This window comes from Arabidopsis thaliana, chromosome 3 (genome assembly GCF_000001735.4).
Source record: "Arabidopsis thaliana chromosome 3, partial sequence".
NCBI lineage: Eukaryota > Viridiplantae > Streptophyta > Magnoliopsida > Brassicales > Brassicaceae > Arabidopsis > Arabidopsis thaliana.
The window spans coordinates 11,633,818-11,659,954 of record NC_003074.8 but is presented as its reverse complement, the minus strand read 5'-3'; the positions used below and the strand labels follow the sequence as shown (position 1 = coordinate 11,659,954).

General features: G+C 37.1%; 1 protein-coding gene, 1 non-coding gene and 5 pseudogenes across 8 annotated transcripts; 1 reads left to right on the top strand and 6 right to left on the bottom strand.

The window, feature by feature from the left end:
- Positions 1 to 109: 109 nt before the first annotated feature.
- Positions 110 to 1,198, top strand: AT3G29777 (annotated as a pseudogene; the record flags this gene model as incomplete). Its single annotated transcript has 1 exon — positions 110 to 1,198.
- Positions 1,199 to 2,472: 1,274 nt separating this feature from the next.
- Positions 2,473 to 6,949, bottom strand: AT3G29776 (annotated as a pseudogene; the record flags this gene model as incomplete). Its single annotated transcript has 1 exon — positions 2,473 to 6,949.
- A 568-nt stretch (positions 6,950 to 7,517) lies between these two features.
- Positions 7,518 to 8,306, bottom strand: AT3G29786 (annotated as a pseudogene; the record flags this gene model as incomplete). The annotated part of the gene is made up of 3 exons: positions 7,518 to 7,682; positions 7,794 to 8,039; positions 8,130 to 8,306.
- A 668-nt stretch (positions 8,307 to 8,974) lies between these two features.
- On the bottom strand, positions 8,975 to 11,859 carry MES11 (methyl esterase 11). 2 transcript variants are annotated; one of them, NM_113902.4, is made up of 4 exons: positions 11,104 to 11,859; positions 10,115 to 10,351; positions 9,883 to 10,026; positions 8,975 to 9,800 (listed from the first exon to the last, which is right to left on the bottom strand). In NM_113902.4, exons 1-4 carry the CDS (start codon positions 11,482 to 11,484, stop codon positions 9,390 to 9,392), a joined length of 1,173 nt encoding a protein of 390 aa, NP_189622.1. In that variant the 5' UTR covers positions 11,485 to 11,859; the 3' UTR covers positions 8,975 to 9,389. The 2 variants fall into 2 exon arrangements, with proteins under 2 accessions (NP_189622.1, NP_001327129.1); NM_001339038.1 differs by having other exon boundaries at positions 9,116 to 9,800; positions 9,883 to 10,048; positions 11,104 to 11,664.
- A 283-nt stretch (positions 11,860 to 12,142) lies between these two features.
- Positions 12,143 to 12,504, bottom strand: AT3G00590. The gene has a single exon (NR_143836.1). It is a non-coding gene; the product is annotated as an uncharacterized misc_RNA (transcript).
- A 6,536-nt stretch (positions 12,505 to 19,040) lies between these two features.
- Positions 19,041 to 20,448, bottom strand: AT3G29774 (annotated as a pseudogene; the record flags this gene model as incomplete). The annotated part of the gene is made up of 1 exon: positions 19,041 to 20,448.
- A 2,453-nt stretch (positions 20,449 to 22,901) lies between these two features.
- Positions 22,902 to 25,940, bottom strand: AT3G29769 (annotated as a pseudogene; the record flags this gene model as incomplete). Its single annotated transcript has 1 exon — positions 22,902 to 25,940.
- Positions 25,941 to 26,137: the final 197 nt, after the last annotated feature.

The window sequence follows — 26,137 nt, the reverse complement described above, 5'->3', positions numbered from 1 at the left end:
ATTTATGTTTATAAGTGCGTATAACGAATTTCTATTTGTTTTTGTCGATATAATAATGTTTTCAGTTGCATTTATTGGGTTTCTCCTGAATTTATGAAGCAGTTGGGTAATGGATAATCTCGTATTTACTATGGTCGGTGAGTGGAGATACAAAGAAGAAAAATGGAAATTTGAACCAGAGGAAAACATGTTTGGTCGCTGTGTACGTGTTAAGGAAAACATGACGTACACGGAATTTGTATGTACACTAAGCGAGACTTTCAGTTTGAAGTCCATAGAGATCAATCCCATAATTAGTTACTGGATACCGGGAGAGATGTTAGTGATGATAGATACTAAACGCCCTCCTGTCTACATTGAGAGTCAAGTGAGGGTGGGATACGATTTTTTTTATTCGTGGTGGGTATCCTTCTCTCAACTTGTTTGTCTCTTTCATTACAACCGTCAAGACACTCGGGAATAATGTCTCTAGGAGTCATGGTGACGATGCTGAAAGTGACCGTGTGTGTGATAGTGTTTTAAATGTTGATGAAAATAATGAGGCCATAGATTAGCAAGACGAGATTGAAGACGATAAAACAGATGAGGATGAAGATGGGGGGACAACGAAGATGGTGATGGGTATGATGATTATCAGGGTGACGATGGATCTATGGGGGAAGTACCATCGATCCTACTATTGATGGTAGTGAAAGTAGTGGCGAAGATTATGATTACAACAAGTGGAACGATGAAATTGTAAAAGAATATGGAATAGGGAATGTTGAGGAGAACGTCATTCTCACACAGCTGACTGTTCAACATCCAAGGGAATTCAGTCTTCTGTTGGCAGAGTGTACGTACACAAGTCAGCGTTACCTGGCGGAGATAACATTTCTCACCCGGGTGACCGTACACCAGCTGTGACTCCAAGAAGTATGTGTCAACATGGTTTGTACCAATGTACGTACACTATAGATTGAAGAGTGTTTTTAAGAACAGAAAAGTCATACAACAAACAATGTCTTATCTCGCAATCAAACAATCTTTTTGCTACAAGCAACCTAGGTCATATCCTACAAGATTGGTGATGGTATGCGTTGATGATACTTGTCCATGACATTTGACTGCTCAAGTCGTCAAGAATTCAGAATATTTCAAAATCACATCGTATGAACGTCTTAGAATATATCTCGCCCACTGCCAATATTAGTTTAATATTGTATCAATAAAATTTTGTATAATAATTTAATTTACAAACAAAGATGTACGTATATTATTACACATGTACATACATTAATTTACCAACAAAAATATACGTACATTATTACACATATACGTACATAATTTTCAATATGAGGAACAAATATTATTTCACCATCTATATCTATTTAATTATTATGTATGTATGAGATTATTGAGATATAAGAATACGTAATAAAATAGCTTGACTTATTAGAAATCGTACCATATACGTTCGACTAAATAATTTTGTGTACGTACACTGTAAATTGAATATACGTACACAGAAGAAATTTAATGAAGGGTATAATTGTAATTTTCCAGTCATCTTCAACCTGTGTATCCTTTTCTGCAAACCTAATTTTGCGGCCATCTTTAGCAGTTTTCTCAAAATCTCATTTTTTTATACGTTTTAATTACTATTTATATATAAATCTTGTAAACCTAGAGTATCTTTAGTTTAAAAAACTAAATTGTTTGAATCTGTGATTTTTTTTTGCATTTTGTTCATCTCTGAAAACAAGAAATTTCTTCCTCAATTTTGGAGTTCAATGGAGAGATGTCGAAATATGAAGAAGTGGATAATGAAGTTTGAACTTCTTTCTACTTTTCTTTCAAATCTCTCCATCTCTTTCTCTTCCTCTTTTTCTTCTTCTTTGGTTGCTTCGTTTCAGTTTTTTTTTCTTTTTTTTTTAAAACTGAACCATAGAAACTAAACCGAAACCAACTGCTGTGGAGTTTGGTTGATTCTATTAAGGGTATTTTGGTCTAAAAACCATTCAAAAGACAAATGGTGAAAACCACATCTCACTTTGCCAAATCATGAGAGCAATTCTTTTTTTAGCCACTTCTGTGAAAATTTCTTTTGTTTTTATTGGTGTGATCCATCCATCCGCCTTCTCTTCTTCCTCCGTACTTTCTTTCCTGGCCCCTGTGTTAGCATTTTCCGAAGTGGTGTTATGGACTGCATCTTCCACTGCCTCTAGTTTCTGAAATAAACAGAGTTTCAAGAGTTGTTCTGTTTATTATGAATGATTACATGTACATATATAGCTTTAGAGAACAAGATCTTTGTGCTATCACGATATCGTATCTTACCGAAAATATAGAAACAATATTAACAATACAGATTTTATGGAGTAACTTTGATATACATTCCTGATTTAACGCCAACGTTCTCTTCACGCAACTTTGTAGCCAAGTTTGTAAACCAAACCAGTTAAACCGGATCTCCAACTCCAACACCCCCCCTCAAGTTGGAGCATACAAATTTCGTATGCCTAACTTGACCCGAAATGCTGAGAAACAGTCACGTCCCAAAGGCTTTGTAAAGATGTCAGCAAGTTGAGTAGTAGTGCCAACATGACGAGGAGCTATTACACCTTTAACAAATTCATCACGCACAAAGTGACAATCTATCTCAATATGCTTTGTGCGTTCGTGGAAAACCGGATTCGTAGCAATATAGATAGCAGACTTACTGTCGCAGCACATTATCATCGGTTGGACGTGACGAACCCCAAGTGCAAGCAGCAGCTGTTTCAACCACAACAATTCTGAACCAAGAAACGACATTGCTCAATATTCAGCTTCCGCAGATGATTTACTAACTGTGTCTTGCTTTTTCGTTTTCCAAGAGATAGGAGAGTCACCAAACTGTACAAAATAACCAGTTACTGAGCGCCTACTCATTGGATCACCAGCCCAATCCGAGTCACACCAACCAGTGATTTGAAAATCACCTGACCGTCGAAGAAAAACTCCTTGACCCGGATCAGCTTTGAGATAGCGAACGACACGTAATGATGCCTGCCAGTGATCCTCTCTTGGTTCTTGCATAAACCGTGCCAATATATGTACCGAAAATGCCAAGTCGGGTCGTGTAACAGCTAGATAAATCAAGCGACCAACCAATCGTCTATACCGTTGTGGATCCGTGAGCAGTGGTGACGTTGACAATCCGAGCTTATGATTTTGTTCCAAGGGAAAACTCGCAGGCTTAGCTCCCAACAAACCAGTCTCTGAAATGATATCGAACGCATATTTTCTCTGACAGATATAAATTCCTGTGTCACTCCTTGCCACTCCTTGCCACTTCTATACCCAAAAAATACTTCAATGGACCCAAATCTTTCATATGGAAGCAAGACGCAAGATACTCTTTAAATTGTTGAGTAGCACTTTGAGAATTCCCAGTGATAATCAAATCATCGACGTAAATGAGAATTTTAATTCTAACAGAACCTTTGACAAGAGTAAATAATGAATAATCAGCAAGCGATTGCCGAAAACCATACCTCTTTAAAGCCGTTGTCAATTTTTCAAACCAACATCGAGGAGCCTGTTTTAAACCATACAGAGCTTTACGGAGACGACACACCTTGTTCGGATGAGAAGCTTCAAAACCGGGAGGTAGCTTCATATAAACCTCTTCTCTCAAGTCTCCGTGTAAAAACGCATTGTGAACATCGATCTGGTGGATTTCCCAATTGCGTTTTGCTGCGACATCGAGAAACAAGCGCACAGTGGCCATCTTTGCAACCGGAGCAAAAGTTTCACCATAGTCCTCACCTTCTTTTTGTTTGTTCCCCAGCGCAACCAAACGTGCTTTATACCGTTCTATCGTACCATCGGAATTATGCTTCACTTTGTAGACCCATTGACTGCCAATCGCTCGTTTCCCTGGAGGTAAATCCTCAATAGTCCATGTATGATTCTCTTCTTGAGCATCAATCTCTGTACCCATCGCTTTAACCCATCTTGTATCCATCATGGCTTGCTTATAAGATCGTGGTTCTGTTGCAGAAGTAATAGCAGCAACATAAGCGATATGAGTAGCAGAGAAACGACGAGTATCATCTCGCTCTTGCAATGGATATAGAATTGAATGAAGTTTAGACTTCGGTTCCTGACCGACTGCAGTATTGACAACAAAATCCTTAAGAGTCACAGGTTGTGTTCGTTTTCTTTCACTCTGTCGTCGCGGAGGAGGTACCGCCGGTGGAGCCACCACGTGAGAAGTTGTTGTCTTAGCTCGAGACAGAGGCAACAGCTGCAGATTCGTCGGAGCAGAGGTAGACGGAGCCGACGTCGTTGAAATTACAGGCGGCGGGTTGATTACAGGAGGCGCCTGAGGCGTCGGAACTTGTTCTGTGGGTAACGGAGCTGACGGCGACTCTTGTGACTGCAATTCTGTTACAAACGGGCCAATTTGATCTGTTTCACAAAGTGGAGTAGTTGGGCCTGCGTTTGGGCCCAAATTATTTTCTTCTTCAACAAACCCATCAGCTATTGGGGTCCACAAAGCTTCTTCTTCATCGATTATACTCTGTTCGTGAGTCATTTGAAATGGAAATTCTTGTTCTGAGAACACTACGTCTCGTGACACAAAGAATTCATGTTGCTCCATATCAAATAGTCTCCATCCTTTTTGACCATGCGGGTACCCAACAAACACACAACGCCTACTCCGTTCTGCAAATTTGTCACCACCACGATGACGATTGTGTGCATAACACAAACTTCCGAAAACACACAGATGATCAAATCGAGGCTGCTTCTTATGCAAACGTTCGTATGGCGTGCTATTGTTTAACACTGAGCTCGGAGTACGATTAATCAGATACGCCGCTGTCAACACACATTCCCCCCAAAATTCAATTGGGAGATTGGCTTGAAACCTCAACGCCCTTGCTACATTAAGTAAATGCCGATGTTTTCTCTCAACCCTGCCATTCTGCTCTGGAGTAGACACACAAGATCGTTCATGAATGACTCCGTGTTCTTGGAAAAAACTAGTCAAACACAGAAATTCTGTTCCGTTGTCGCTTCTCACTGTCTTGATTTTTACATTGAATTGTCGCTCTGTCAATGCAAAGAAATTTCTCAAGTGACTAGGTGCTTCACTCTTATCATTCAGTAAGTACAGCCATACCCCTCTTGAATAATCATCAACGATTGTTAGAAAATAACGAGCACCCGTATGTGACGGTGTTCGATAAGGACCCCACAAATCACAATGAATTAACTCAAAAATTCTCGAAGTTTTATTGATACTCAACGGAAATGAATTTCTAGTTTGCTTAGCGCGATGACAAACATCACATGCCTTATTCAAATGTGTAGAAGAAACAGAAACAGAACTCTCTGGGATTAAACTAACTACTCTCGCAGCTGGGTGACCCAACCGACTATGCCACAGCTCATAATTCTTTTCCTCCTTAACTGTGACTGATGCTGCGATCTCCGTACTGCGAAAGTGAAACGTTCCCCCTACACGCCTACCAGCTCCCATCACTATCCTCGAAGTGCGGTCCTGCACAACAAGGAAGCGATCAGACATTTGCAAAACACATCGATTCTCATCCATCAATTGTCCAATTGAGATTAAATCAGACTGAAATTCTTCAACATAAAACACAGATTTCATAACTAAATCTGATCCAAGACGAACTGTTCCTTCTTTAACTGAAATTCGTTCCCTACCATCAGCTAGAACTATCAAAACTGGTTCCATATCTCTAACATTCATCAATATATCAAATTTTCCTGTCAAGTGATGCGAAGCTCCAGTGTCCATTATCCAAGAGGGTGAAGTGGACTTACCGGTTAGTTTTTCAGTTGCAGCCTCTTTCCCGGAATTGAGTATGCTTTTGATAGTTCGCCACTGACTATCAGTGAGACCGCTCACACCGTCACGATCCTCATCAGTAAGAGCATAGTTTGCTTGTTCAAAGGAGTCATGATTTGGAACTGTCACACGATTGGCGTAAGCAGCTGCACCTCGTCCACGCCCGCCGCTTGAACTAGTCCCTCCACGACCCCGAGTTTGCATTGAGCGGCTCCGTGGCCTATCTCCCCACCACTCCGGGTATCCAATGACTGCATAGCAGCTATCGGACGCATGACCGCTGCGATTGCAGTGTTTACACACCATTCCCTTTTCTTTTTCATCACTTCTTCCTTGGTAAAGCTTCGGTCTCATCTGAGCAGCAAATGCATTGACTTCACGTTGATCATCCATAATCTTTGCTCCATTTCTGATCAGATCCTCCTCTTGCCTCACAATGTTGTACACTTCTTCCAAAGGTTGCACAGGAACACGTGACACAAGAGTTGATCTCACTGTTCGAAACAAAGCATCATCAAGTCCAAACAAGAATTCATGAACTTTGTCTTCTTCACGATCCTTCTCCTCAAGAGCACCAAGATCGCACACACAACCACCACACTTGCAGGTACGTACGGGACGAAAACTAGCCATACTGTCCCAAATCTTTGTTAGCTTCCCATAATATGTCTCAATTGTAAGCCCTCTTTGCTTACAACACGCTAACTCAGATTTAAGTTGCTGAAGTTTAGGCCCATTCATCACAGAAAACCTTTTCTTCAAATGATCCCAGAGGTCCTTCGCCACATCACGATTAGAAACGTTCTTCTTCACCACTGGATCGATACTCATTTTATTCCAAGACACGAGCAATGCTTGAATAGTCCACCAATCTTCCAAATCTGGAGATCCTTCTACGGGTTTTGAAATTGTCCCGTCAAGGAATCCAAATTTCTTTCGAGAGCATAACGCCGTCTTCATGCTGCATGCCCATTCATCATAGTTACTTCCAGTGAACAATGGATGTGAGATTACTGCACCAGGATTGTCGGCGGAAGTCAGGTCGTAAGGTGAAATTGTTCTTCTCACCTCCACTGTCGGGTTCGGGTTCGCTGCCATCGTCACTCTTCGTTTCAAAAGAAAATCAAAATTGATTTCTCAAGCTATGCTACCATGAAATAAACAGAGTTTCAAGAGTTGTTCTGTTTATTATGAATGATTACATGTACATATATAGCTTTAGAGAACAAGATCTTTGTGCTATCACGATATCGTATCTTACCGAAAATATAGAAACAATATTAACAATACAGATTTTATGGAGTAACTTTGATATACATTCCTGATTTAACGCCAACGTTCTCTTCACGCAACTTTGTAGCCAAGTTTGTAAACCAAACCAGTTAAACCGGATCTCCAACTCCAACAGTTTCTTATCAATAATGTCTTCTCGATCCGGTGTTGTATCTTTTGGTAACTTTGATTTTGAGCTAATTTGATGGTTACCCACATCACTAGCCCCTGCGAGACATGCATTCTTCACATGACCCCATTTTTTACAATTACAATACCGTGGGGGAAGCCAGGGTTATGTATAACTGATCACCACGTCCAGTTCTCCCTCTTCTTCACCAAAGAAACGATATTCCTTTGGCAAGTCTTTGGTAAGATCTGCTTCCACCAATATTTAGGCTTCATCGAAACTAACACATGCCTCTGTTTTTGGGTGTAGCCGTAGCGGTTTCCCCACTGCACTTGATAAAAACTCCAAACCCTTATCCGTAAACATCGACGGTGGAACATTCTTGAGAATGATCCATAAGGGAATGGATTTCATAGCTGGCTGTGTCTCCTCCGCAAAAGGGGTCCATTTAGATACGAGCATAGGAATTCCAACTATATTTCACATACCTCTATTCAAAATCCTCTTTCGAATGCCTTCACTTCTAATTCAAAACTTAACAGTCGTCTCATTAACAGCAAAAACATCAATCATAGAAGATTTATCTCCCAACCTCCAGATTTTGTTCACAATCATATAGATCTTTCCCACATGTGGTGCTGTTGTATGAAGAAATTTTCCAAGCAGGAAGTCCTCCCAGAGCGGTTTTGCTCCTTCAAAAACTCCCTTAGGTACCACTACCCTTTGCTGCCCTTCAACTTCCGAGACCACAAACTTTTGCTTTGTAAACATATGCTTTTGTGCTGCCTTCAGCCATAGCCTTTGCTCACCGAGAACTCAAGTCCCTTGATTGGATGATGAAATCGTTGGGGATAACCCTTCCAAACTCTTTGAAACCTCCTCAATCTCCTCTACAGATTTCGTTTGACCCATATTTCCAGCAAACTTTTCCTCGCTTGTCTGAGATCTGTCCAACTCTTCGTCGTTTCTGGTGCACTCAACAGAGGAAGAGACCAGCTCCTCTTCCGATGAAGGGCCATCTCCAACCCTAGGCGGAGGAGCCGCCGGCAGCATCAGCCTTGTTGATCAAGCTAGGAACCCTAATCGCCTTCAAAATTGCCTCCACGTCAGTAGAGCCTTTTTTATTGTTTATTTGATCCTTTAAATATCTGAATCGTGAAGCTTCATTTTAAACTTCTAAGGTGATCTTCAAGTTTGAAAGCTTCTATTTGTTATTTTCAAGCTCCATTTAGTTTAGCAAGCTCTCCACTAATGAACTAGTTGAATCCATCACTTAAGCTCATCTCCAATCACTTTAGGCATTAATTGTGATGTCTTTGGTTTGTTCTTGATTTGGTACGATGTTCTAATAATGATTACGCAACCAAATTAAATATAATGTTTAGATGAATTGGTCAAAGATTAGTACAATGATGCAATCTCCTTTTTAGTGGCCAACCTTCTCAAACCAATATTATGGATATAATGAAGATCTAGAATATTGTTAATTTTTGTCATCTCGGCCGTATGATTTTAATATAGAGCGATCTCATCGATTTCTCAATATTTACGGTTAGCTTTTTGAAAAAAGTTTACCTCCTTCAAAAATTCTTTGTGTACAACAATGAATTCGTTTCAAACATATATCTTAGGGCCATTGCTTTTGCTTTGGATTAGAGTTACCATTTCCACTTGTTACAACATTTTCTTATTATCCTTATCTATTTGAACCAGGACCACATATGCCAACTTGATTCACAACTTCTATATCTCAAAAGAATTTCATATACACGTCAAAAAATGCCATAAATACATTCACACACATACAAGAACATACAAGAACACAAGAAGATTTATGAGAGCAAGAGCAGGTCAATTAGACCCTCTAGAAGAATTGGAACGTCTTCTTTAAGGATCTTGAACATCTGGTTACCATAAAACGAATTTGTACCCTATGTCCCATTACATGCATTTTTTATAAACATTTTTTTTCTGGTAAAAACAGGAGAACAAGAAAATAGAAATACAGAATGATGACCTTTGAGAAAAGGCAAGAAGAAACAAAAACAACATCACCAAATGAAACAAAAAATACAGAGGAAGAGAGATCTGATGAGACACTTTGAAACACCAGTTAGTGAATATCATGATAAAGAGTTAAGCAGGGCTAATTCTGGCGATCTCAAGCAGAAGTTTATGCAAAGCTTGTGGTTTGGAAAAGAAAGGAGCATGGTCGGCGCCTTTTAACCGATAAACCTTTTCAGGAGGACTACTATTGATCATGTTTTCTTGAAGAGTCACTGGTATAGCATTGTCTTCTAACGTCTCTATATAGTACCGTCTAACTGATCCGTAGTTAGCATCCGAAAGAGAGAGTTTTTCAAGAACCGGCGCAAATGGAATTGACCTCATTGATACAGAAGCCAATGCAACGTCCTTCGAAGGGCTTTGGTTGAACAAAAGGTCTTTGAGAAGAGATTTGTCTAAGTCAATTGCGGTTGGAGGGTTTTCATTACCATTTGTGTAGATAAATATCTGAGCTTTTCTCATTAAATCGTTCTGACCGGCCTGCAAAGTGTGTTGTAATCGAAATCACTATGGCGCGGAACAAAGCTTGAAACATGAGAAGAATATATATGAGAAAGCAAACCTTCAAGGAGAACATATCGAGTGTACTTTGACCATTTGTTAACATCGCTGCAGCGAGGAAAACCGCTTTCGAAATCTTTGAAGGAAAGAGTTCCATAGCATAAGATATACATGCTCCACCAAAATCGTGACCGACCAATATCACCTACAAGTTTACATAATACATTCTACCAATTTTCAAAGACGAAATAAAAGGGAAAGGAGTAAAAGATGAATGCAAAGAGAAACAGAACCTTCTCTCCTATGGGAAGCTTTTCAAGAATATCGGTAAGTGGCTTGACATATTGTGACAAACTAGCGATGCCATTTATATTAATCGAGTTAATACCGCAACCTGCTAAGTCTATAGCGGTAACTTTAAAACCATCTTCCTCAAGAAGTGCAATGGTTTTATACCAACACCAAGCGCCAAAACTACCTCCATGAACAAGGACAAAATGGTTTGTTTCCAAGTCATCTAGCTTTATACCCTACTCAAATATCAGTAAAAAAAAAGAATTTAAGTTCGAGAAAAAATATGAACTCCAATAAAATGTATAATCCAATTTTTTTCCTATCCCAAAATGGATCATCTATAAGATTAGGTGAGCAAATTCTCAAAACACTATATTTGGGCATGTTTGGCTAAAATGTTAAGTAACTAAAACAGGTTTCAAGTTTGAATCTTGATTAAGATAATACTTTCAACATCAAAACCGTCTTCCTCTGATAGGTGGTCCCTCCTCAAAGCCAAAGAGATGTGTTTTGTCTTAACACAAGAACACACAAAGTACCAAAGAGATAAACTCTGTTTTGTCAATTTTCAAGTCTAATTCCTTAACTTAACATTGAAGTCTTTAAATACACAAAAATAAGAAAGAAACTAACCACTAAATCTACTACTAAGATCGTGGAGAATACAATCCCATTAGTTTAGGAGCCATAACAAGACCACATCTCTTTTCTATGACACCGGTTTACTCTGGTTATGTGCTTATCATCCTCTATAATATAATCTCATTGTCACAACATTCACACCATTAACAATAACCAATGAAACAAAAATAGAGTCAGCAAGTTTCAAGACTCACATTGATTTGTAACCACTTAATACGTTGAGCCAACAAGCATTCAAGAAACTATACTATAAATATTCATTTAATGCCAAGTAAGAAAACTAATTAAGACATATCTTTAATGAAGTACAAAAAAAAAAAGTAAGAATCAAGAAGAAGAAAAGAACCTGATTAAGAAACTGATGAGGTTGTAACAGAGGATCTGTAGAAGACCTTGACCTCGAACTCGAGCTTCGAGGCAACTGGTTCTTCTTCGAACAAGAACCTTGATAACGTTGTGAAGCCGACCGATCAAACGGCAACGATCCTCCACCACCGTTTTGCTGTCGGAACAAAACAGCAGCAGCAGCAAGAGCATGTTCTTGAATCAAAGCATCTTCGAACTTGTTGTCTCTTCTAGAAGAAGATGATCTGACCCGGTTGTTCCAACGGTTACTATTAAGACCCGACCCGGAAGAAGAAGCTCCGATAGAAGATTGTCTTTTTGTGATGGGTTTTCTTTTCTTCACGGGTTTTGGCGGAGTAAACAAAGAACAGAGGTTTCCCATTGCTTGAACATGAAGAAGAGTGTGAAAAAGATTTTAGCTTTAGAGAGAGAATGAGAAAAAGTTTGAGCTTTATGGTGGTTTAGAGAGAAAGAGTGACGTGAGAATTCAGGTGAAAGTGGTGGCGAGAAAGTGGAATGTAGAAGCTGTCAACTTTTTAATGACCTTCTCGGAGAGTCTATAACCGTGAAGGAAGATTGGGACCATTGCCAAAGGGGAAAGTGGTCTATAAAGATATAAATTATTTAAAAATTGCAAAAGGCTTTTTTTTTTTTTTTTTTGTCAAAACAACACTACAACAAATATAGACATAGATAGTATACGATTAACGCCATTAAAAGTCATTGATAACGAATTATTAAACGTTGTATTTGCGGCAGCTATAATAGGTGACATGCTATTGTAGCGTTGATTTTCACATGCTATGATATTTCACCATCTTTAATAGCATTTATTTTGACGCTAATAAGTTTTATGATAGCATTGTTATTACATGGCATTGTTTGGTCTTTCTTACGATAGCTCTTTGTATTAGTGCTATTACATTACTTTATTATTATAGGTTTGGTTACGTGTTGCATATTATTTTGTTGCAGCATTTTTAGATGCTATAGATATCAAGAATGCTATGCAGTATGTCCTTTTCAGTTTCCATACTACCCTGAAACCTGATACCAAAATTTTTCTTAAACCAACATTACATTACCAAATCCAACAACACATTACAGAATTCAAATTCATCATTCAAGTCTCAACAGAAATAAAAATAGGGAACAAATTAACAATACATGGAACAAATTACAGCTTCTACGAACTCACTTTGAACTCACCTGCAAAACTTGAAAATCTGAGATTGAAATCAGAGTTGAGGAGAGCTGCAGATTCGGCGAAGATTGAAAATCTGAGATTGAGGAGAGCAGATGCCGAGCACTGGATTCGGCGGAGAGAGCGAGAGATCTAGAAGATGGAATCGACAGAGATGGCGAGCTGAAATCGACTGGATTCGGCGGAGAGAGCGAGAGAGCCAACGATGTGTTTTTTTTATATATGTTTTTTGCTTTTTTTTGTTTTTTGTCTTTTTTTCCCAGCCACTGATTTGTTTCACTCCTAAACCGCGAGAATACCTTTTTTTTTCTAAGTGTTGGCGCTAACTCATAAAATTTAGGGCATAGCATTACTGTCACACTAGGACTCTAAAAACTCTAATTTCACTTTTAATAACAGTTACAGAAATCGTGCTATCTTAATGTGATATAAATATCCATAATTTTGTAGCAATAATTATATGACTTTCAAGTTTCAACCCTGAATAAGTAACTGTAACAAATCTATATGTATACATTTTTTGAGTATACCTATGAAAGAAATCTCAGAGTTGATACTTATTTATAGTGTTATACCCCTGTCTTTAATTCTTATCAATGAATTAATATTTCTGATTACTATCATTTTCTTTATCTAATTTATCTCCATCAATTCTAATTATCTAAAAATTAAGAAATCTTAAGATATTATAATTATTTATACTTATTAAAAAGTAAATATTATAATTATATAAAGTTTATTAAACGTTTAGAATATTTATAATATGTAAAATCTATAAAACATAAATAATCATTAAAAAAAATTTTTGAAATTGATTTGAATTAGATATTTTTAAATAAAAGTACTATTAAATTACAATATCATGTTTAGTTTCACCGAACGCTGTTAAATGGTAAGACGGGTTTCAAATATTTAGAATATTTAAATTTATTATATATTAAATAACCATTTGAAAGAAAACTTTTAAATTGATTTGAATTATATATCTTTTAAATTAAAATATTATTAAAACAGAAAATAAAATAATATTTAATTTCACCGAATATATTTATACGAAACGATATACTACAAATGAAATCCTAAATATAACAATCAAAATACAACTATCTCATCTTAAACACTAAACAAAACAAACAATATTAACAAAACAAATATAATTTAAAATTTTAATTGTTTAGTTATAGTCTAGGTTTTAACTTAATGAACGGTATGTTATTGTTTCTATATTTTTAAACGGTAAAATTCAAACATAGTAATTATACATTAAATAATATATTTTGTTGATAAGTATACACTAAATAATATATAAATATAGGAGTTATATATTTAAAAATATAAAACATTAAATTATATATATTTTTAACCTACAAAGCAATTTAAATTTTATTAAAAACAAATATAGCTCTACAGTATATCGCAAGTTAAAATCTAGTCAGCCGTACAAAGATTTTAACTAAAAGTGAAAAACAAATCGTTGTTATAGATCCTCGGTAACCCCGACTGATATTTACAAATCTATATACTTTCAATTTTCAAACTCTTATATACATCTTTGAAAATGGTAAAATTAACCCTAAAATAATGGAAAACGTAAAACTAACTTTCCAAATGTTTGTTTTAATTGCGAGTGTAACTTTCTCGTGGCTATCCACTTACAGAGAAAAAGTACTCTCGCACATTGCTATTCAAAATATGATCATCAGAATATCAAAATTTTGTTTGGACCACCACTATACAACATATAAAAGTAATTTTGAGTTAGGAGAATCAGATCCCGAGGCATATAAATAACAATATATCAAGATATGTAGATGCTAAGCTATCATGATCACTCACATAAGCATGTGAATTCTCTCTCAATGCAATATGTATGCAATCATAGGATAAGTAAATTAGCTTATTTAACTTTTTCGGTGACGCACTGTAGACGAAAAATTTATTGCTGTTAAAAACCATAACGAAAGTATATATAATATATTATACACATGAGAAATAATCAAGAGAAGAGAAGAAAGTGTGGACGTGTAGAGAAAATGAGAGAGCAAATGACAAACTCTTATATCTTCTTTCTTGTTATCTTTTTTCTTACAAATCAACTTTAGTCGACTACATATATATACTAAAGTAACTTGGGCCAAAGTTATGTTAAATTTGGATAAAATTATCCACAATAGCTTAGAGAGGAAATAAAATTATCCACAATAGCTTAGAGAGGAAGCTACTTAGGAGTTAAGTAAATGATGGATAATCATCATATTTTATAACACTCCCCTTTGAATATCCATAATTTTTGTTGAGTTACGTACTGCCTCGTTAAAACTTTATCATGAAAAAATCGTATAGGATAAAACCCATGACAAAGAAAATAGTGCAGTGACATAATCTCCTTCTGTAACAAACGAGACGTGTTCTCTTCATAGCTTTCGTAGATGATGCATCTCGATCATTCTCTTCGCCCCGTTTGATCTTGCCATTATATGACAAAGATTTCGGAAGAGAGATAGACCTTTATTTTCTTGTCTATATTTTGCGTGTTCTTTGCTGTCTCGTTAAAAATCTTTTCATGGAAAAACCCAGTGGGATAAAAACTATGATAAGGGACAAAGAGTACAGCCATGCTCATCATCATATGTCTCCCCTTGTAAGCATCTTCTTCAAATGATTCATTTTGATATGTGAAGAAGCTTTCTAAATGTTGTAGCTGGAAGCGCCTTTCTGCTACATTGTTTCTTCCATTGAATTGGGAAACACATACAACATTGTCTTGTTGTTGGCTCTTCACTGGTGACTATAGTGCTTGCTTCTTGTATATGTTGATGGCGTTAATCTAAGCCATACATCTTTTTGGTGTGCTTCATGAAGCGCAATAATTTTGGCATAACTTGAGCAAGCAATGACCAAAGTCTGCTATTAGAAATGCCGCGATGTTGTTGTTTTGCGATATTTTTATATGGATCTGATATAAATCCTTTATCTGCAAAACCAACTAAACCAAATTCGAGATTTCTAGAATAAAATAAGTCCAAATCAATCTAACCTTGCAGACAATATAGGATATTTTCACTTATCTCGATGTCTAACCGAATGAGATGAGTTAATCCTGCAAGTAGATCTATAGCAAATACTGCATACAATTCACAAAATATATAAATACTCGTCAGCATTTATATATAGTGTTTTATGACCAAATATATAGAGTCGACTTCCTTTAGGAGTGATTGATATAACATCAATTACTTTAGATGTTTAGTTGGAATATCTGGAGACACTTTTGTCTTTCCAAGATCTTTTATTCCAATGAACTCTTTAAGAGTTTTGATGATCAAAATCATCATGTTTATAAATTCCCGGAAATATAATTATGATATCATATATCTTTCAGGGATTAGTCCTTCAGACATCCCATGAGACGTAGTTCAAGTCATTTATATAGCATCAAATTCAATATATAGGGTATATTAACAAAATCCGTTGGGACACACCGTTTTGTCTTATATATCATAATACCCTTTTGATGCTTGGACCATGTGTCCATAAATTACTCGTTTCTAATACGAGAATAATATGACTTGATTGTCTCTTTATTTATTAGCCAATATATATTTATATATCTCTTTACTCTCACAGAGCGGAGATTCATGATCCTCATTAATTACATTGCGCGCTAGATCATAGATCATTTTTCATGCCGACATTATATTATCTTTACTTGGCTTTGGTTCCATATTTACCGTAATGACATGGTTAATGAGATCTCTTAATCATAATAAATGATTTTATATATATAGGTACCTGATTTCGTTATTAACCATGTCAATCGTCTCTTTACTCCTTTTTGAGGAGTCTCCTTACTCCTTTTTAGGAGTCTATATGCTTTTCTTTTAAGAGTTTAATCTTCTGTATAATAATTTGCTCCTTTCGAGGATTTTCTTTATATTTGGAACCAAAGTTGTCTATCACGTTCTTTAACGTGTTCTAGACAATAATATGTCATCCGCCAGAGACATATTTTTGGTGCATTTTTTATTTTATTTTAGCTGGAATATGAGATTTTCTATGAACTGTCTAAGTTCATATTTATTTATATGAGGATCAATAATTTTATAAAATCTCATTCATCAGCTGTTTGCATTTGATTTGCAATTTATTCTGAATAGTGATCATTTTGAACTTTTGAACTCTTAAGTTCATATATATTTGTTCAAAAATCCAAACTATTCAATAATTCTCCCATAATGATTGAGAAATTTTATCATCAACATGATGATACGCAAATCTTACAATTGGTACATCTAAAAGATGGCTCAATATTAATAGAGCGAAGACTTATCTCCAGCATCTATATATTTCATCCTCTTTGGATGATATTTTTATGAGGTGCATAAGAGCATTTATAATATATATCTCACACTTATAAAATTTAAAATGATAAATATTTGATCTCTAATCATGTATAAATTACATGAGAGAAATATTTCTTATGAATCGTTGGCCTTATATATAATCATTACTACATGCAAAACTGCATGTTCCATGTAAAAACACGGAGATTAAATCACCATAAATCGTTTTGCAATCTCTTGGATTTGTATTATGAACGATTTATTAAAACTCAATTTGAGAGTAAACATCATTTTTTAGATATTCCACTTTATCTTAAAGTGATAACTTTTAGGATATGACTTCACCAGAGTTATCTCGCTCTGGGGTGTCAAATTCACCAAAATTTATCGACTTAATATCGATGTGGGATTCCTTTAATTCTCCCCTTCGAGATAATAACTCTTTGAGTTCATTCATCTCGAAATGAATTCTACCTTAGGATCAATAACATATCCAAATGAGATCATGTATTTAATCTTGGATCTTTTTAAAGATGTGGGACTTGTAATAACCCCTCCAAAAATTATGGCTTTTCAAGCCTATTTATCTTGGACCGAATCTTATTTTAGATCGGTTGGAGTTTAATTTGGTGGATATTTAAGAAATTGACCAATGATCTTATTAAAACAAAAAAAAATAATGGTGATTTGGCCAAGAATCATAAAGTATGAGAAATAATAAAGAGAAGAGAAGAAAGTGTGGACGTGTAGAGAGAATGAGAGAGCAAATGACATACTCTTATATCTTTTCTCTTGTTATCTTTCTTCTACAAATCAACTTTAGTCGACTACATATATATACTAAAGTAACTTTGGGCCAAAGCTATGTTAAATTTGGATAAACATTATCCACAATAGTTTGGTGAGGAAGCTGCTTAGGAATTAAGTAAATGATGGATAATCATCATATTTTATAACAATTGCAAAATAGCATTGTTATTTTCGTCTATCCACGAGAAAAATTAGCTTATTTAATTTTTTCGGTGAAGGACTGTAGATGAAAAATATAATTCCAACTAGATATTTTATTTAGTACAAAATTATATATATAAAATTTTAATATATTGTAGTTCTAAGTGATAAAATATTTTTTGTCAGTCCTTATATAATATTAATATGAATATATATATATATATATATATTTTATATAATACTTAATTAAACATAATGTTTCTTAAGATATGGAAATAAAAATAATATTATTTTAAAAAATAAAATTGTTTGAACAATAAGTTTATTTTATGTTAACAACCACAAAATAAGATTGCATATAATTCTGTTAGATTAAAAATCAAAATATCATAAATGTGATGTATTTATAATATAGATTATTTTAAGTTAATTAAAGAAGTTAGCCGTTATTTTGTGTTATTTTGTGTTAATTAAATAATGTTGTTTTCAATTTGTAAATTTTTGGTTGTTGAAATAGAGATTTGTTAGACGTTGTTATGAAATTTAACTCGATTATATTATAACCATATTATATTATATAGTAATACCAAATTTAACTCGTGCTTAGAATCCATATTTTTATTTTTAAAATGCTAATGAAAATTGTTTTCACAATTCGTCATTCGCTGTTTTCAAAATTACTTACAAAATCAAATTTTCATAAATTTAGAGGTGTCAAACCTTATTTAAATTTTACGCCATCTTTTTTTTTGTCAATCGATATTGATTAGAATTCAAGAACCATCTCTGAAGAATGTTGTTAACATATGTGATATGATGGAGTTCGATACAAACTTTTCATGCCAAATCCGCTTTAACATTTGCACACCGAGAGATTAAAGATAAAGACAAACTTGTGAATTTTTCCTTGTCGCTTTGTAATTCCTTCGAATACATTAAGAAGGCCGACCATTCATTTGGAGAAGACACCATCTTCAAAAAATCTTAACAGTCTGTAAAAAAGATTATACCATGGTTGTCAGCACTAATTATACACTTCATCGCCCAAAGAAAAGCTTCCAACTCTACATGTAGTGGAGATAAATTACTTATGAGATTGGCAGCTCTCATGGTTAGCGTCTCTCCATTTGATGATGTACAATACCATCATGTTTTAGAAAACTCATTGCTTTTTTTCCAGGATTCATCCACAAAGTAACGTCATTCAACATAATTTATATCATGTGAAATATCCCTTACTCAATTCCAAGTTTCCAAATTCAACAAACCATGATTTTTAGTATGAAACTCGATTTAAGCTAAGTGCCACGATTGTGCATCTTTTTCCGGCAAGCGTAATACCTATAAAGGATATTTATCCACATTTTCATAGATCTTTTCGTTCCTTGCTTTCCAGATATACCAAATTATCCATGGCTATTGATGTAGTTGCATCGTGACTTTATACTTCTCTATCCATAGGATGGAGAGTAGGATATTATATATCCAGAGGATTTAATTTTCAAAAATATCGTTTGTTGGAAACCTTTGGAAAAAATGAATCTGGAACTGTAATCAGACTTTACAATTGTTTTGCAAGTAGGGCCGAATTAAAATTATCGACATTATAAAATCGCAACCCATCTTTCGATTTGCTAATACACAATTTATTCCAAGCTATCCATTGCATACATCTAAATTCACCATTAGAACTCCACCAGAATTTTGTAACCGCACTAGTAAGTTGAGAATGCCACAACTACTGATTTAGTCATCACCTCTTTCCCTCCTTTCGATAAAAATTAAAGTCGACTAAAGAAAATATTTTATTCATCCATTTATCTTATTCTGTAATCTATCTCTAACTAAAGAAAATATTATTGTTTTATATCCACCTAAACTTTATGGTAAGCTGAGATAAGTACCTATACCACCAAGGTTAGTGATATCCAAAGTTGAATTTTATTTATGCCTTGATAGAATCATCTATCTTATGCACAAACTATATCGATGATTTTGAAATTTTTATTTGCTGTCCCGAAATTGCTTCATATTGTTTTATTATTTCCAAAATGACTCTGCACTGCTCTTTGTTAGCTTTGCAAAAGAAAAACTATCATCCGCAAAAAATAGATAAGAATTGAAGGACTTGTTGTTGCTACTTTGATACCAGTAATCAATTTTCTTTGCTCAACTTTCCGAATATTTGCAATAGGCACCTCTGTACAAAGGATAAATAAGTAAGGAGAGAGTGGATTGCCTTGTCTTAAACCTCTCCTCGGTACTACTAAGCCTCTAGGTTGTCCATTAAGGAAAACTCTATATTAGACTGTTGTAATACATCACATTAACCACAAAATCAACTTTCCAAGAAACCCATTTTTTGTAATAACTTCTCAATGAAATTCTATTTCATCCTGTCATATGATTTACTCATATTAGTTTCAATGGCCATGAATTTTTCTTTACATGACGGGTTAGTTCTTATCCCATAAAACATTCTCTTGTGCGATAATAGTATTATTCGAGATTAGCCGTCCTTCCACAAAAGCATATTGTATTTCCGAAATAAGATTTAACAAAACCGTCTTTACTCTTTGACAAAAGATTTTTGAAATAACTTTATTACCAACATTACAAAGAGTAATGGGCCGTAATTCAGTCATCCATGTCGGTCATTCCGTATATTAATCGTATTTAACCGTTTATCGAAAACTTCATCTTGAAGGAATGAGTTAACCAAGAATAATAGGTCCTTTATAATGGTATCCCATGCTTTTTCAAAAAAAAGCTGTCATACCATCTAGGCTTGGTGCTTTTTCCGGATGCATCATAAATAAGGCTGCTCGAACCTCACATTCCATCGCGGGTGATATACCTCAATTTTCACTGCTTTTAGCTATGATTTAGTTATATTTTTAAAGTTTTTTTGTTATTTCTAGAGTCTTTTATAGTATTTTTCAGGTATTTACATGTTTGGGATACATTTGGAGATTATGGAGCTTTCTGGAGCAAAATAGAGAACTTATGCTGCAAAAGTAATTTGGAGACCAAACTTCGCGTAGGTGTCGATCGAAACCACCCCTGGTGTCGCTCGACACCAATATCTGATGGGAATTAAATTTCGTAACTTACTGAAGTTTTGAAGATTTCCAAATTCGCCCCAGAACTTCTCCTTATTTTCAAAGAAATCCATGCACGTTTTAAGGAACATATATATAGATTTTTAAGGTTATTGTTTAGACCTAACTTTTGATAACTTTTTTTATTCTTTATTTTTACTTTGTTCTTGAGAGCAAAACACTGTGGAGACTTGAAACAACCCAACCCGTTTTTTTTTCCTAAAATCATAATTAAATATTCTCATAAATACTTAATTAAACCAACCAATAAAGCAACATTGAAACCGCAAATCAAAAATACTATTTTATGAATAAATAAATAATTCGACCAACATAACCAAGAATGACTAACAATCCTAACAGGGTTCCAATAACCAAAACACAAAAACAAACCAAACAAATGAAGAGTTTATCTTTACCTGCCATGATTCCACGATCACACTTTATCTTTACCTGCACCATAAAGAAAAAAATGCGTAAGTTTTATCATAAATACTTAGTGAGGCGATCCTCCCATCTACGAGCTATACACACAAACAAATGAAGAGTATAACCACAAATCAAACATAACAGACCAGTCATTGAACAGTTCACCCAAAAACACAGACCCAACCTACATATCATCACACAAAACAAATCGCTCAGATAAACTCATAGTCACGTCTAACAACAATTATAACCAGGAGAGACTCTCCTTGCGTTTGAAACAGTTTAGAAACGTCCTACAACAAGTCACACAACCATAAGCAACCTTGAAGCAAACTGGACATAAAAACCAAAAACAAACAGTCTCAAAGACGAAACCCTAAATTAAAAACCAACCGTTAACTATCAAATCCCTCTGGTAGAAAGCTACCTTTAGACGTCACGAAGCTTCCCAAAAAATATCGTGACGATCAGAAACCAGACAAGACCATGTTCCCAGTTACAATCTCCGTTGGGTTCTAACTCACGTCTGAGAAAACGTGTAACCACAAAACTGCGAATAACTCAACCAGTTTAAATCCAAATCCACTTCTGTAAAATGGAGAATGACGATAAAAGACTTGGAAATAGCTCTAAAAAATTTTGTTACCTTTTACAACGATTTGATATATCGAAACTGTTTCCTCCCAAACCCTAACGATTTTGGTTCTTCTTCTTCTCTCTCTTTCTCCTTTACAGAACGAATAGTGGCTAACCAAAGCCCTAATTGCGAGTTTTTTTCTTTTATAGGCACACTCTATGGTTTTCATTAACCCAATAGATTAACTCGGGCGATTTAAAAACAAACCCTAATCGATTTTTCGGTTCACGGGCGTTACAATTCTCCCCCACTAACATAGATTCGTCCTCGAATCTAGCTTCACCCTTCCACTCTGAAGAAATTCGTGCAACCGTAGTACGCACTCCCTCCAACCCAACCCCTCTAGGTCTCTCTATTCAGTCGATATATTCACGATTTATTAGTCATTGTTGCTCACAACTCACTCTCCACTCTTAGACCGCAGTCTTCGAGCATAAACCATCACTCTTAGGCCTATGCCTACGGTATCTCGGGTATCACACGTATTATCTTCCCCACTCAAAGTCAAACCCTGAGTTGTGCCGGCTAAGCCACAGTCATCGAGTTACGACACTTGGAGAAAATAATACCTCAAAACTCATTCTCGGGTCGTCACCCTAAAGTGCGCTCTGGGATCGTCACCCGAAGCCACCTACCCCTCGCACTCTAAAGACGCCAAAATCCAGCGAGTTACCGGTACCTCAGGAGCATATCCCGCTCTTCACGAGTCATTAGGACCCTCATGTCCATCGAGCAAACAATACTAAACGCTTCCGAGCATATCTCCAAACTCTGTCATGGATTCGCGTAAGACACCTTTATGCCTCACCATCCATCATATCCTCTCGGGAATATCCTTATGACCAACTTCCGGCCATCTCGTAAACACACCTCTCTCTTAGGTTGTTTACTCAAACTTTTCAAAAATAGACAAGTCCTTTTTGGGAAACTTTCTATTTTAGAAACCGCACAACACATTCTTAAGTAACACAACTCAAGTCAAATGCAAGAAAAATACTCATATTATTAATCATCAAATTTCATGATCGTTACAACTCCAAACGAAAATGCAAATGAAAGAGAAAAAAGAACAACAATTCAAAAGCTCAAAAACTCGACAACTCTGAAACTGGAAACCAAAGATAGACAAACTCAAGCAGCAACCTGCTTCTCGAACCACTTCTTGAACCTTGCCTTCATCCTCGCCTCTGGCTCCCAAGTCTCCTATGTCACACCATCGCAATCCCACAGGACTTTGATCAAAGGAGTCTTCTTCCGCTGAAGTTCCTTGATCCTCCTCTCGAGAACCCTCACTGGTCTCGCCTCCAAAGTCATGTTGGGCTGAAGATCCTTTGGAATCTTAGCCAACACCTCATCATCCTTGTGAAGACACTTCCTCAGCATCGACACATGAAACACCTTGTGAAACGCACGCATAACATCTGGCAACTCCAGCATGTGTGCCACTGGTCCCACTCTCTCAACAATCCTGAACGGACCCATGTACCTTGGACTCAACTTAGTCTCTGAGATAGACTTGTTCGGACCTCGCAACATGGCCATCTTGAGATATACTCTGTGCCGAACCTCAAATTCAAACTCTCTCTGCTGTCGATCCTGAGCTTTCTTCATGTTCAGCTTAACAACCCGGATCCTCTTCGTGGTTCCCTGAACATAATCTGCACCATATATGCTCCTCTCCCCCACTTGGGTCCAACATAAAGGTGTCCTGCATGGCCTCTTGTACAATGTCTCGAAAGGAGCCATCCCAATACTCGCGCGATAGCTGTTGTCATAAGAAAACTCTACTAGATTCAAGTGATCCGCCCAATGGCCACCCCAATCCAAGACACACATCTGCAACATATCCACAAGTGTCTGGATAGTCCTCTCATATTGCCCATCGGCCTGAGGAAGATAAGCCGTGCTCATCTACACCTTAGTGGCTATCTCTACCTTAAAGGCTCTACAAAACGCAGAAGTAAACTTGGAATTCCTGTCTGACACAATATTCACAGCTATTCCATGCAACTTCACGATCTCGCTCACATATTTCTTAGCCAACACCGCCGCTCCATCGGTTTTTCAGATAGCTAGAAAATGTGCTGACTTAATCAAACGGTCCACGATCACCCAAATTGCATCATTGGTCCGCGACACAGGCAAACCAACCATAAAATCCATCGTGATAAAATCCCACTTCCACTTAGGAATGGGTAAACTCTGCAACAAGCCCCCTGGCACCTGATGGTTAGCATTAACTAACTGGGAAATATCGCACTCTGCGACCTTACCTACATCACTCTTCATCCCGACCCAATGATAATACCGCTTGAGGTCTCGGTACATCTTAGTCGCTCCTCGATGAATGGAAAACATGCTCGCATAAGTCTCACTCAAGATCTGCCGCTGCAACTCCTCATCCTTAGGCACACAAACTCGCCCATGCACAAAGATAGTCCCATTAGCTGTGAACTAATACTCAGAGCCCTCTGCCTTAGAAGCCGCAATCAACCCCTCATCCTTTTCTTGAGCTAACCGAACTCTACACAGAAGATCTGCTCGATCTACAGCCTCCAATCATAATGGCTCCCGTGCCACATCACACAATCGCAAAGCACCAATCTCCCTCACCAAGGCCTCAACACTCTGCCCTGGAGCCACACCCACGGGCTTACGGCTCAACGCGTCTGCAACCACATTACCTTTACCAAGATGGTAGGCTATCTCCAGATCATAATCAACCACTAGCTCCATCCACCGCCTCTGCCTCAGATTCAACTCTGGCTGAGTGAAGATATATTTCAAACTCTTATGATCCATGAACACCTGTACTTTCCCGCCATAAAGATAAGACTTCCAAATTTTCAAGACAAAGATCACCACAGCCATCTCCAAATCGTGAGTAGGATAGTTGTCCTCATGCTTCCTCAACTGCCGTGATGCATATGCAATAACCTTCCCACGCTGCATCGGAATACACCCCAAACCAACTCTTGAGGCATCAGTATACACCTTGTAAGGCTCTCCATGCTTTGGCAATGCTAACACTGGTGTACTCGTCAACATCTCCTTCAGGCTCACGAAACCCTCTTCACACTCTGGTGACCACACAAAAGGAACATCCTTTCCTGTCAGCTTAGTCATCGGTTGTGTCATACTCGCAAACCCCTTGACGAACCTCCTGTAATACCCAGCCAACCCAAGAAAACTTCTGATCTATGTGGCATTCGTCGGTTTAGGCCAGTCTCTGATATCCTCAATCTTCTCCGGATCCACTGAAACTCCCTCTGCAGAAACAATGTGACTCAGAAAACTCATCTCTCTCTGCCAAAAACTGCACTTGCTCATCTTAGCGAACAGCTTCTGCTCCCGCAGCTTCTCCAACACTCTCCTCAAATGTACCTCATGCTCCTCAGGACTCTTAGAATACACTAGGATGTCATCAACAAAAATGATCACAAACTCATCCAAAAACTACTGGGACACGCTGTTCATCAACCTCATGAACGCTGCTGGTGCATTAGTCAAACCGAAAGACATCACCACAAACTCAAAATGTCCATATCTTGTCCTAAAAGCAGTCTTTCAAGCATCTGCCTCCGCTACCGGGTCTGGTGATAACCAAACATCAAATCGATTTTAGAAAAACAAGTAGCGCCCCTCAACTGATCCAACAACTCATCGATCCTTGGCAAAGGGTACTTGTTCTTCACAGTGACGTGGTTCAACCCCCGGTAGTCAATACATAAGCGGAAACTCCCGTCCTTCTTCTTCACAAACAACACCGACGCTCCCCAAGGTGAAGTACTAGGACGAATGAATCCCTTACCCAACAAATCCTCCAGCTCCGTTTTCAGCTCTGTCATCTCTATTGGAGCCATCATGTAGGGTGCCTTAGACAATAGCGCTGTCCCTGGTTCCAACTCAATCGTGAAAGGATCAGACCGTGTTGGTGGTAATCCCTGCAACGATTGAAACACATCCTCGAACTCATGAACAACCCAAATGTCGCTCACTGCTACCTGCCCCACGGACTCCGACATAGATATCTTACAAGGTAAGCCTCACAGTCCTTCTCGATCATCTTCTCTGCATGCACTGCTGAGATGACGAGACTTCCGGAGGTAGGTCTCACTCCCTGATAAACCAACCTCCCTTCTGGCCGCTCAAAAGAAACTCTCCCACAGTGACTGTAACGCCCCTGAATCACTCTATGGCCGGACAAGCCAAGGGCAACCCGGAAACGCCACATTGATAGCTCACACGGACAACCCAACTTAGGTTCCAAACGAATTTAGACCCTTAGCCTGATTACCCACATGAACCATCCCTCACGAACGCGGTTTAGGCTTTTCAACCCTTGCCATGATCGTGAGTTATGTCAGTCC